At 33.4% G+C, this 14,499-nt stretch overlaps 1 protein-coding gene across 3 annotated transcripts in view; it reads right to left on the bottom strand.

Moving 5' to 3' along the window:
• LOC139482471 (AP-2 complex subunit alpha-2-like) overlaps positions 1-14,499 on the bottom strand; it is a 171,817-nt gene that overhangs the window by 131,688 nt on the left and 25,630 nt on the right. For all 3 annotated transcript variants that reach the window (XR_011654869.1, XR_011654870.1, XM_071266375.1), the window contains exons 12-19: positions 13,903-14,085; positions 13,149-13,246; positions 7,653-7,782; positions 6,803-6,904; positions 5,356-5,538; positions 4,846-5,048; positions 1,471-1,643; positions 630-753 (exon numbers count right to left, since the gene is read on the bottom strand). Coding sequence is in view for 1 of the 3 variants with exons in the window: in XM_071266375.1 (XP_071122476.1) it covers positions 630-753; positions 1,471-1,643; positions 4,846-5,048; positions 5,356-5,538; positions 6,803-6,904; positions 7,653-7,782; positions 13,149-13,246; positions 13,903-14,085 (1,196 nt within the window). In the remaining 2 variants the exon portion in view is untranslated. The remainder of the gene's footprint in view (positions 1-629; positions 754-1,470; positions 1,644-4,845; positions 5,049-5,355; positions 5,539-6,802; positions 6,905-7,652; positions 7,783-13,148; positions 13,247-13,902; positions 14,086-14,499) is intronic.

Genomic DNA, 14,499 nt, shown 5'->3' with positions numbered 1-14,499 from the left:
TCAAAGTGTCAACTACCCAATTAACATGATTAAGGAGCATACAAGGCCACCAATAGGTGATCAAAAATATTTATAAATTCAAGGGGTAAAACAATTAACCTTCTACTTTAGAAAGGAATTTAAAAGATTTTCATGATTACTTAAAAAACATAAATATTCAAATATTGGAATTTTGAATTCCAATACCCATTCAATATGGATGACCTCTTGGTTTAGTTGGAGGTTTAGTTAGCAATAAAACCAGGTTTAAGCCATTAATTTCTTCTGAAAATGTGTGTACCAAGTCAGAAATATGACAGTTGTTTTCCACTCGTTCCTCTGTTGATAAACTTTGATTGTGTCAGTTTTCATGAACTTTTCAGTTTACCTTAGAGTTTTGGTATTTTTTAGTGCACCATAAACTAAATGATGTAAATACCTCTCCTTTGTGAGAAGTAAAATCACAAAAAATACTAAACTCAAGAGATAATTCAAAACAGAAAGTCCTTAATCAAATGATGAAACACATCAAATGAATGTACAACAACTGTCATATTCCTTACTGGTACAGGCATTTTCAAATGTAGAAAAGGATGGATTGAACCTGGTTTTAATAGCGCTAAACCTCTCACTTGTATGACAATCCTTACGTGTAAGAAATATTTAAAACTGGAGCGTCTGAGAATTCTGTGACACATTCAGCTTGAATGACCTGCTGGTTCTGTGCACCACACTCTATCACTTCACCAGCTGGCTTTGGTTGACAACTTAATTGTACATAAAAGTTAAGGGAAAAAATATATATTCTGTATAGCAATTAAAATTTAGAATGGAAATGGGGAATGTGTCAAATAGACAACAACCCGACCATAGAACAGACAACAGCAGAAGGTCACCAATAGGTCTTCCATGCAATGCATTAATATCAAGAAAAAAATTATTCATTTATATCATTTTATGTTGCTTAGTCTTTAGTTTTCTATGTTGTGTCTTGTGTACTGTTATTTGTCTGTTTGTCTTTTTCTTTCTTAACCATGGCATTGTCAGTTTTAAGTCCATCTATGAGTTTGAATGTCCCTCTGGTATCTTTTGCAAAGGACAAACCAACAATAATTAGGTCCTACAAGTTAGGCCTCAATTGGCATGAAGGTAAGAGAAATTTTGACTGCCAATGGAATACTGTGGATGCATTATTATTTGTTGAATAGCAATCATGTGTTTTGTAGGGACCAGCGAACCACAAACTTAAATGTTCAACAAATTACAAAGTATTGTAAAGGCTAAAACATGAAATCAATTATCCATGAATGTTGTTATCCACGACAAATAAATGAATTAGCAGTATGAGGATATAATATGCTTGATAGAGACCAAAATTTTGCCTTGCAACAGGTCGTCTACAAACCCTACAAAGAGTTGTTGCAAGTGTTTTTTACTACACAGAGAGCACAGCACACTCTCTCTACACGTCTGATTTAATATAAAGGATATGATCACCCAGATTTCCGGGACACACTAAATCAGCAGTAAATCCTGTAAACTGGAATGATGTCTTGTTCCCAAAGAATATCCCCAGTCGTCCTAGATTCTGTCTATATTCAGATTTTACACCAATTTGTAATGAATCATTTTCAAATAATACACCATTGTTCTTACAAATAAATCTGAAAAATAGCAATTGTACACATTTTTGATGGACATCTAAGACATTGTTTTTCTTTTTTTGTAATCTATTTTTGTTCTTAATCATGGATTGACAGATGATTATTTAACTTAAAGAATTATTTATCAGGTCATGCATGCTCCATATTCATTTTTTTCCCAAGATCTATACATTAAATGTGAGTTTCAGCCATTTTTAAATTAGGGGTGTTCCATTAATACATGCATGGTATATTAAAAATTGGATGAATAGTATAAGTGTGAGGGAAAAAACAGGAGGGGCAAACAGTTTTGCCGTAAACTTTTTTCTTTTAAAAGTTGGGAATAACTACTTTTTAACGTGACCCCCTCACCCTAACTACCTTTTTTTCATGGAACAGACATGGAGAGAAAACAGTATTTCATGGAACAGACAGAGAGAAAACAGTATTTCATGGATCAGACAGAGAGAAAACAGTATATCATGGAACAGACAGAGAGAAAACAGTAATTCATGGAACAGACAGAGAGAAAACAGTAATTCATGGAACAGACAGAGAGAAAACAGTATTTCATGGAACAGACAGAGAGAAAACAGTATTTCATGGAACAGACAGAGGGAAAACAGTAATTCATGGAACAGACAGAGGGAAAACAGTATTTCATGGATCAGACAGAGAGAAAACAGTATTTCATGGAACAGACAGAGAGAAAACAGTATTTCATGGAACAGACAGAGAGAAAACAGTATTTCATGGAACAGACAAAGAGAGAAAACAGTATTTCATGGAACAGACAGAGAGAGAAAACAGTATTTCATGGAACAGACAGAGAGAAAACAGTATTTCATGGAACAGACAGAGAGAAAACAGTAATTCATGGAACAGACAGAGGGAAAACAGTAATTCATGGAACAGACAGAGGGAAAACAGTATTTCATGGAACAGACAGAGAGAGAAAACAGTATTTCATGGAACAGACAAAGAGAGAAAACAGTATTTCATGGAACAGACAAAGAGAGAAAACAGTATTTCATGGAACAGACAGAGAGAAAACAGTATTTCATGGAACAGACAGAGAGAAAACAGTAATTCATGGAACAGACAGAGAGAAAACAGTATTTCATGGAACAGACAGAGAGAAAACAGTATTTCATGGAACAGACAGAGGGAAAACAGTAATTCATGGAACAGACAGAGGGAAAACAGTATTTCATGGATCAGACAGAGGGAAAACAGTATTTCATGGATCAGACAGAGAGAAAACAGTATTTCATGGAACAGACAGAGAGAAAACAGTATTTCATGGAACAGACAAAGAGAGAAAACAGTATTTCATGGAACAGACAGAGAGAAAACAGTAATTCATGGAACAGACAGAGAGAAAACAGTATTTCATGGAACAGACAGAGAGAAAACAGTATTTCATGGAACAGACAGAGGGAAAACAGTATTTCATGGATCAGACAGAGAGAAAACAGTATTTCATGGAACAGACAGAGAGAAAACAGTATTTCATGGAACAGACAAAGAGAGAAAACAGTATTTCATGGAACAGACAGAGAGAAAACAGTAATTCATGGAACAGACAGAGAGAAAACAGTATTTCATGGAACAGACAGAGAGAAAACAGTATTTCATGGAACAGACAGAGGGAAAACAGTAATTCATGGAACAGACAGAGGGAAAACAGTATTTCATGGATCAGACAGAGAGAAAACAGTATTTCATGGAACAGACAGAGAGAAAACAGTATTTCATGGAACAGACAAAGAGAGAAAACAGTATTTCATGGAACAGACAGAGGGAAAACAGTATTTCATGGAACAGACAGAGGGAAAACAGTATTTCATGGAACAGACAGAGAGAAAACAGTATTTCATGGAACAGACAGAGAGAAAACAGTATTTCATGGAACAGACAGAGAGAAAACGGTATTTCATGGAACAGACAGAGAGAAAACAGTATTTCATGGAACAGACAGAGAGAAAACAGTATTTCATGGAACAGACAGAGAGAAAACAGTATATCATGGAACAGACAGAGAGAAAACGGTAATTCATGGAACAGACAGAGAGAAAACGGTATTTCATGGAACAGACAGAGAGAAAACGGTATTTCATGGAACAGACAGAGAGAAAACGGTATTTCATGGAACAGACAGAGAGAAAACAGTATTTCATGGAACAGACAGAGAGAAAACAGTATATCATGGAACAGACAGAGAGAAAACAGTAATTCATGGAACAGACAGAGAGAAAACGGTATTTCATGGAACAGACAGAGAGAAAACAGTATTTCATGGAACAGACAGAGGGAAAACAGTAATTCATGGAACAGACAGAGAGAAAACAGTATATCATGGAACAGACAGAGAGAAAACAGTAATTCATGGAACAGACAGAGAGAAAACAGTAATTCATGGAACAGACAGAGAGAAAACAGTAATTCATGGAACAGACAAAGAGAGAAAACAGTAATTCATGGAACAGACAGAGAGAAAACGGTATTTCATGGAACAGACAGAGAGAAAACAGTATTTCATGGAACAGACAGAGGGAAAACAGTAATTCATGGAACAGACAGAGAGAAAACAGTATATCATGGAACAGACAGAGAGAAAACAGTAATTCATGGAACAGACAGAGAGAAAACAGTAATTCATGGAACAGACAAAGAGAGAAAACAGTATTTCATGGAACAGACAAAGAGAGAAAACAGTATTTCATGGAACAGACAGAGGGAAAACAGTAATTCATGGAACAGACAGAGAGAAAACAGTAATTCATGGAACAGACAGAGAGAAAACGGTATTTCATGGAACAGACAGAGAGAAAACAGTATTTCATGGAACAGACAGAGGGAAAACAGTAATTCATGGAACAGACAGAGAGAAAACAGTATATCATGGAACAGACAGAGAGAAAACAGTAATTCATGGAACAGACAGAGAGAAAACAGTAATTCATGGAACAGACAAAGAGAGAAAACAGTATTTCATGGAACAGACAAAGAGAGAAAACAGTATTTCATGGTTTAACTATTGTTGACAAGCATATAAAAATTGTCACTGCTCTTATCATTTAATATCATGGTTAAGGATAAGGTGAAATTTCAATTCAATTTTTTTATCTCAATTATCTAAATTGTTCTGTTTACAAAATTGGTTAAATTCAACATTCTTAATTCATCAATAAACCATAAAAGTTGATGATCCTTTACTTACTTTCTATAATTTTCATCAGAACCAGCTGACAGACCGTTAGCATCCATTCCACCCCCGTTTTGTGTGGGTGTGTCAAATACGTCCACCAATAAACCACCCAGACCACCACCCCCTCCTCCACCAGTAGAAGGAGCTACAGTCGGTGCTCCAAGTCCTAACAAATCTGCTGAACCAGTACTGCTTGCAATTGGTGTTGATAATGACTATAAAAGAACATTTATTTTAGATCTTTACTGAAAATTGGGAAATTTAAAAGTCATACATTTGCATTACTCAGGCCAGTAATATACCAAGAGCCATTGCTTAGGCCCTGGAATTGGAAAACCAGAAAATTGGCATGTCAACAAATTCCTCTTGTTCATTTTTGTTTGATGCACAGAAACAAATAATCGATTCTCTTGTACATAAGCAAAACAATTCATGTATTATGTACATATCTATTTTCATTGAAATACTGAAAAAAAAAGTAATTCTCATAATTGGTCATTTTTTATAAAATAGACAACTTACAGCGGCACTGATTGCAGGAAGAGCGTGAACTTCTATATTGTTACTCATCTGAGCCTGTGGTAGTTTGTGTTCCTTTTTCTCCTCTGGACCATCAGGTACTGACGATGGCTTCTTTTTCTTCAGTTTGGCGAGGATTGAAGATTCTCGTTCTGGGAATGGTGGCATTTCTTCTAATACTGTTGCCTAAAAACAGAAAGGCGGAATTTTTTGGTATTACATACTGTGACCCACAAAATAGAAGGGTGACAATTCTTCTGTAGTTGCCCACAAGATGTTATCATTAAGTGAGTGAATTGATCAAGTCAAATCTTGTTTGCGACAAACCTAAGTCTAGTGAATAACCCACGAAGCGGATTTTTTTAAAGTGTGCACCACTTTTTTATGTTATTTCAAATAGAAAGATAAAATATGAGTTATTTCTAATAATTTAATTCCAAATTCCATTTTAAACACGAGTAAACCATGAAAAAATGTTGATGACGTCATGGTCACATGACTAAATTATGTCTATGAGCTGATAAACAAAACAATGTCAGCCAATCAGAAGATGTGTTACATCCAAAATTAAATTATCAAAACATAAACACAAAATCTTCCAAAAAGTTTCCCCCCTCGTTTTACACACTTTTACTCATTTTCAAGTTTTAAAGAAACTATAGAAGATAGAGACAAAAAAAACCAAAAACAACAACAATACTTTGTCTTTAAATTACAACTTTCTTTATCAACTAACCAAAACATCAAGTGATGCCGCTGTACTTAGTTGTAAATATTCTACACTTACCAAAACATCAAGTGATGCCACAGTGCCTAGTTGTAAATATTCTACACTTACCAAAACATCAAGTGATGCCACTGTACTTAGTTGTAAATATTCTACACTTACCAAAACATCAAGTGATGCCACAGTGCCTAGTTGTAAATATTCTACACTTACCAAAACATCAAGTGATGCCACGGTGCTTAGTTGTAAATATTCTACACTTACCAAAACATCAAGTGATGCCACTGTACTTAGTTGTAAATATTCTACACTTACCAAAACATCAAGTGATGCCACGGTGCTTAGTTGTAAATATTCTACACTTACCAAAACATCAAGTGATGCCACTGTACTTAGTTGTAAATATTCTACACTTACCAAAACATCAAGTGATGCCACAGTGCCTAGTTGTAAATATTCTACACTTACCAAAACATCAAGTGATGCCACGGTGCTTAGTTGTAAATATTCTACACTTACCAAAACATCAAGTGATGCCACTGTACTTAGTTGTAAATATTCTACACTTACCAAAACATCAAGTGATGCCACAGTGCCTAGTTGTAAATATTCTACACTTACCAAAACATCAAGTGATGCCACGGTGCTTAGTTGTAAATATTCTACACTTACCAAAACATCAAGTGATGCCACTGTGCTTAGTTGTAAATATTCTACACTTACCAAAACATCCAGTGATGCCACTGTGCTTAGTTGTAAATATTCTACACTTCTCTGTTGTAACTCCACCTCGGAATTTCTCAGATTATTGTTACTCTTTAAAACCTAAATGAAAAAAATGGAGCAATTTTGTACTTTATAGCATCTTTTATTAAATAGATTTATTTGTTAAAGGATATAGTATTTAACCAGGAAGGACACTGTTCATATCTTATTTTTTAACATTTGTAAAGAGTTGTTCCAAAAATTCTGTGTCTCATCTATCAATGTAAACGCATAAAGCCTAAATCTAAGTCAATCTATCAGTTAAAAAAAAAAAAAAAAAAATTTTTAAATTTTGCTCTTGAGAGTGTCTTTTTACCAAAAAGCAGCTTCTGTCCAAAAAGTTTTATCAAATTGCATGAAGGTTTGTCCAAATTATTCGCAATAATAAAAACGTAGCAATATTTTCTGAATGTACAGTAATTAAATATGTAGCATGTGATTTCCCTATGAATTTAAAAGAAATGATATCTCTAATCTGAAAGCTAGGTGAAGGAATCCATCAAGAAATTAAGCCCAAGCTTTTCTACTACCCCCATGGATAGGTGGATATAACAAATAGATATAAGAAGATGTGGTATTAGTGCCAATCAAAACCTCTCCATCCAAGTTACAATGTGTAAAAAGTAAACAATTATAGGTCAAAATATGACCTTCAACACAGAGCCTTGGCTCCCATACAACACAAAGAAAAAAGGCCCCAAAAATGACTTGTGTAAAACCTTTCAAACAGGAAAACCAACGGTCTAATCTATATAAATAATCCATTAGAAAATTTGTGCAAGTGAGCTGTTTATATGTGTTGACTTACATTTTGTATATCTCCCTTTATTTCAGGGAACAGGTTAATGAACTTGATATATGTAGACAGAAGAAGTCCTCTGGTTGCTGGTCCACATAAATGATATTTACTGTGTAATAACTGGAACTGAATTATTGCACTGAAATACACAAACATCATGTTTTTAACAGTGTTCACTACACATGGTGTAATACACAAACATCATGTTTTTAACAGTGTTCACTACACATTTTCAATTTGTACATACTATTAAGCTTACGGCATCCTCTGATCTCAGTTCTCTTTTTGACAAAGAGAAGCACTTTTGTGCTGGGTTCTTATTCAGTAGTTCTGTGAAAAGGCTAAAATCAAGAGCATGTCTCTTTGCATAAATTTTAATTGTAAAGAAGATAAAGAGTCCAGCGGAAGAAAATTACAAACATATATAACCTTGTGTAGAAGTTACACGGCTGGTAATCTACACACGCAGAACATTTGGTTCTGCAATGAAAACCGTGAGAGGATTTTCCGGTTGTGCTTGAGTGGAGTAATTGTCACCGCTTCAAAAGGTATGTACATTTCTAAATCTCAATTTTCTTATTCAACTGATCAAAATATTAAAAATCGGAGAATGCTATGCTGTGGTGAATACTTTAACGAAGAGATACATGTATCATTTACTGTTGTACGTAGAGTTGAACTCCTACAAAATCAGTTGTCCCACAAGAAATTGCCTAAAAAACTGACATTTCAATTTTGAAATGGTTCTATTTACAGACCTACAAGTTCAAATTTAGTTTTTTTTAGGGCAATGGGTATGAATGTTGATTTTGGCGGCGTGTGCGCTGTCCGGTGTTGATAGACGTCTTAATAATTCCAAAAACTACATTTTTTCATTAAGTCATGCGTGAGGGGATCGGTTCTGATTGAGGACATCGTGAATGCGTGAGGGGAGGTACAAATCATTTCTTTATATTCAAGCTATGAGTCGTTGAAACTTACTTAAATTTGGCTACATTGTTCATGAAAAAACACATACGTGAGTGTGCTTAAAAAAGTTTATGAGATTTGATTTTGAAATAATTGTAGGAACCTATAGGTTTAATAATATGTTTCACGAAGAATAAAGACAAAAAATGTTGTCAACGATTTTGTTTTCTTGCTACAAGTAAAAATTAGACAGATTATTTGCCCACATCGATGTTGGTGAATAATTAATTCTGTATATCTGCCTTTGTTGTTTCGAATATTTCGTGATTTTGGGCGAACAGATTTCGTCTAATAGGTGTCGAAGTTTTCATCGGCGATATAATTTTCTTAGATATATGTGGTGATCTCTGTGACGTATATTTGACGACAGGACTACTCCCAGAGGGTTTAGTTCGCTTCTAGGGCGGGGATAACTTGTATCTCCATAGCTTTTTGTAGAGGGTCAATTTCAGTCCTGTTTTCCTTTTTATTTTGAACAATGGCATTTTCTGAAATTGAACAACAACAACAACAACAATAATTTTTATTTGTCAATCAAGACGCCCCGAGGAGCAGTACAATTACAGTTTAAATTAAAGTGTACAAATAATTGTGTTGATTTTTTTCATTGAAATTACAATACATGACAATAAAATTAAAACAATATTATATAAGAGAAGGGAGACAACAAATACAGTATATATTCTCAAAGATAATGAGTGAGTGAACACAATCAGTACCGTTTTATAATTAGAAGAAGAGCTGGACTACTCATGTGTTTATGCTTAATTTAACTCTTCTAGATTTTATCAAACTATCTATTAATTTAATCATTATGTTATTAACAAATGGATCTTCATTTGACATCAACCATACACATTTAGATTGGTCATTTAAAGTTTTAAAATTAGTAAATTTAGAGGATAAATCTGCAATAAAACTGGACCTTTCATTTTTAAGTGATGGACATTGAAGAAGAAAATGAATTTCATCCTCAACAATGTCATTATTACATAATTTACAAAATCTTTTATCTGGGGATATTCCCTTATGTCTTCCCTTTTCTATTTCAAGTTCATGGGCACTAATTCTAAATTTGGTTAACTCATTTAATGTTTTACAATTTTTTAACAATAAATATTTTTCAAGGCCTATATTATTTTTAAATAGTCTGTAGGTCCTTAATTTATTTCCTTGCACCATGACAGGTTTGTCATTCTAATAATCTTGGCTTAATGCAAGGGGAAGTTCTTTCCCCTATTTTATTTTCATTTTATGTCAATGACTTTGAGAATGAATTTATTAATAATGGTAACTGTGGACTTGAATTTCAGGACATAACACTTTTTTTATTAATGTATGCTGATGATATGATTTTGATGTCAGAATCAATCCAAGGCTTACAAAATATGTTAAATACTTTATCTGGTTATACTGAGAAATGGGGTCTTTCAGTTAACACCAAAAAAACAAAGATAGTAGTTTTTCGTAAAGGTGGGAAAATTAGTCTTACTGAGACATGGATTTATAATGGTAAACCATTAGATATTGTAGATCATTTTTGTTATCTGGGTGTGTTATTTCATTATAATTGTAAATTTTATATTACTCAAAACCACTGTGCTGAACAAGGCAGGAAAGCTATGTTTAGTATGAGGAAAAAGGCATTATCCTTATACCTGAACACTGTTACTTATATAAGTTTATTTGACACTTATGTATGTAGTATTTTAATGTATGGTTGTGAAGTTTGGGGTGTTCATAGAGCACCAAATGTAGAAAAAGTTCATTTGGACTATTGTAAAACATTACTAGGTGTCAAGAGATCCACTTCTAATGTAATGGTATATTATGAATTAGGAAGATTTCCATTGTTATATGAGCGAAATTTTAGGATGCTCAAATTATGGACTAAAATTCACGGTAGTGAAAATTTTATTATAAAGTCTTGTTACAAAGAACTAGTAGCAAATAGCAATAAATGTAAAAACTGGGCCACTTGTATTAAAACAATTTTATATGATCTTGGTATGAATTATTATTGGGACAACCAATGGGTACTTTGTTTGGATAGTTCATTTTTACAATTAACCAAACAACGAATATATGATCAAGCTAAACAAGAGTTGCATTTTACGCTTGAAACATCACCAAAGTGTAGATTATATAAGTTTATTGTGTCAAATGTAGAATTACAATTTTATTTACAAAAATGTATTCCTGTAATAGCTCGTAAATGGATAACGAGAATTCGCCTGTCCTCACATAATCTATGCATTGAAACTGGTCGTTTTTATGGAATAAGTATAAATAGTAGAATGTGTATTGTATGTGATAAAAATGTAGTAGAGGATGAATTTCATTTTATTTTACAATGTACAAATTATAATGATATACGTAAAAAGTTTATCAAGAAATATTATTGGACTAGACCGTCAACTTATAAATTAGTACAATTGCTTTCTGTTGAAAACACTAAGGAACTCTGTAATTTAGGAAAGTACTTACTCTATGCATTTAAGTGCAGGAATAATATTTAAGATCTTTATGTTTATTATATGTAGTATGAAACTCACAAACTGTATAATATGTAACTGATATTTCTGACGTTTGTTATTTATGTGTATGTTAACGCTATACAACTTGTAAACTGTATATTTATGCATATTATACTGATAAACTGTATTGTTTAAAGTAAATAAAGAATTGAATTATTTAATTGGTTAAGCCAAATTTCATCATATTTAATTCGGAGTTTTTTTAATGATAATTGACTTTATATGGGATTTGGGATTTAACAAATATTCTGGGGTTAAATTAAGATATTTAAATAATGAATAAATGCTTTCCAACCAATTGTCTTTATATGTTTTAGATAAAATTTTAGACTCTTCAAATGCTTCTTTAATGAGAGAGTTATTTTGTTCTGTGAGTCTGAGCCAAAATTTAGCCATATTAAGAATAACCTTTAGAGATAGGGGGTAGCGCCCCAACTCTCCCATCACTGCTAGGTTTGTTGATCTTCTAGGTACCTGTAGAGAATATTTACAAAATTTAATATGTAATTTTTCAATAATTAGATCTTTGGACATTTGGAAAAAATAGTTGTCTCCTTTTGATTGTAACTTATTTGGAGAGAATTGACCCCAAATTTCTGAGCCATATAACAAAATCGGCTTCAGCATGTGGTCAAAAAGATGTAAAAGTGTTTTAATATAAGGTTTAAAATGGGTGAAATATCTTTTTAATTTAAAAAAGGCTTTTAATGCTTTATTATAAAGATTAAACTTAGCATCTGTAAATCTGCCAGATACAGTGAATATCATGCCAAGATAATTATATTTTCTCATTATTAATAAGCTGACAATTAAATGTGAATTTTTCCTTTGAAATTCTTCCTGTGTTATTAAAAATTAATACTTTTGTTTTTTTCATGTTAATTTCTAGTCCCCATTAATTAATAGGTTTATTTCATTGAATCAGTGATCAGTTTACATCTATTAAAGTATAAGGATAAATCTGTGCTTTTTAATCAGTATTGATTTGATCACATTTATTGAGTCAACAAAAGTCACAAAGCCAAAGATTAAAAAAAAATGTTTGTACTTCCCCTCACGCATTCACGATGTCCTCAATCAGAACCGATCCCCCCACGCATGACTTAATGAAAAAATGTAGTTTTTGGAATTATTAAGACGTCTATCAACACCGGACAGCGTACACGCCGCCAAAAACAACATTCATACCCATTGCCCTAAAAAAAACTAAATTTGGACTTGTAGGTCTGTAAATAGAACCATTTCAAAATTGAAATGTCAGTTTTTTAGGCAATTTCTTGTGGGACAACTGATTTTGTAGGAGTTCAACTCTACGTACAACAGTAAATGATACATGTATCTCTTCGTTAAAGTATTCACCACAGCATAGCATTCTCCGATTTTTAATATTTTGATCAGTTGAATAAGAAAATTGAGATTTAGAAATGTACATACCTTTTGAAGCGGTGACAATTACTCCACTCAAGCACAACCGGAAAATCCTCTCACGGTTTTCATTGCAGAACCAAATGTTCTGCGTGTGTAGATTACCAGCCGTGAGTTAGGGAATTTCGAAATTAGACCTCATCGAAAAATAAACATTTTGCAATACTCATTTCACTTTAATTAAAGTGTATTAAGAACTGGAAAATTTTAGAATCATCCAGAATTAGATTCTTGATTTAAAAGGCTACATTTTTTTTCTATTTAGACATTTTTCACATAAATTTAGATAAACCACGAAATCATATATCCACAAACATTTAAGTTTTTCTCAATACCCAAAAATAAATAAATTCCCAGTATCAGTTGTGTATCATAAATCATACCCGTAGCCAGGGGGGTTCGGACGAAACCCCATTGAAAACAAATAATGACTGTTAAAGTCAACGGTCTGTTCGAATTGTGACCGTTAAAGTCAAGTTTTGAGGCCAAATAACCCCCCTTTGGAAATTCCTGGCTACAGGCTTGTAAATCATATCTTTACTATATATATATATATATATATATATAACTCTACCTTGACCTAGGATCTCCAGCAATTAGATTACCAAACTCTCCTAATATATATCCTCCAACTTTGACCATATTCTCATGGCAAGCAGGAGCCTGTAATGCCTGAAATATAAGAAAGCAATGAGGCTGACATTGTCCCTATTGTTAGTCTCTTTCAATTCTAGCAAATTTCTTTAACTACTTTCAGACTTTTTTCAGATTTGATCAAAGGTTCTGGTGTCAGATACATAAATGTATGTTCATCGAAAACAAAATGACAAAATACCTTGATTATTCATAAATTTTAATCAGTTTTAGCGAACACATATATATATATTGAACAGTACAATATCAGAAAACAAGCATGCAATTGACATATTTGTGTAAAATACCTGCATCACACTTCCCTTAAAAGTGTCTTGTTCACAGAAAAAATGTGACGCTACCCAAATTTATACTTGATCTGAGTTTTGCATAATAAGTCATGTAAGTATTGTGAATAAATTTCATAAAATTGGGATGAGGCAGACTTAAGTTAGAGAACAGATTTATAAAGGGGCATAACTCTAAAACTGTTAAAGTGATGACACCAAAACTCAAACATGATCCGTGTTTTGTGGTAATTAGCATTATGTATAAGTTTCATAACATTTGGTTGAGGCAAACTTAAGTTGAGATCAGAAACAAACTTTAGGACGTACGTCTGTACAGACTGACAAGGGTAAAACTAAATGTCCCTCCACTATGGCGGGGGCAAAAAAAGAGTTTAAAGTCCTCACCTCAAAAACAGTTTTGGCAGCGTATCCCTGGACATCATCTCTGTTGATAACAATCTGTATAACTCTATACCAAACCTCTTCACTGACGTAATCTCCTGATATTCTAATTAGGTTCAGGATGACATCAACATACCAAGTGTAATCTACAGCATACTTCTCTGCCAAGATGGCTACCTTCAGGACCTGAAACATGTATATGTATATATCAGGATAAAGTTGGCTACCTTCAGGACCTGAAACATGTATATATATATCAGCATAAAGATGGCTACCTTCAGGACCTGAAACATGTATATATATATATATATAACAACATCTTCATGCCTTATATATCATGTACTGTAGTACGCCGCTAGATTAAAACTGACGTGGAAAGGTAACACATGCCCACCGAAAGCTCTTTTTTTGAGAGCCCAGGTGGTCGTGTGGTCTAGCGGGACGGCTGCAGTGCAGGCGATTTGGTGTCACGATATCACAGTAGCATGGGTTCGAATCCCGGCGAGGGAAGAACCAAAAATTTGCGAAAGCAAATTTACAGATCTAACATTGTTGGGTTGATGTTTAGACGAGTTGTATATACATTATGTACACAGCCAT

Source organism: Mytilus edulis, chromosome 7, assembly GCF_963676685.1.
Source record: "Mytilus edulis chromosome 7, xbMytEdul2.2, whole genome shotgun sequence".
Lineage (NCBI taxonomy): Eukaryota > Metazoa > Mollusca > Bivalvia > Mytilida > Mytilidae > Mytilus > Mytilus edulis.
The sequence above is the reverse complement of the archived record's forward strand: the minus strand, read 5'-3'. Positions and strand labels throughout refer to the sequence as shown.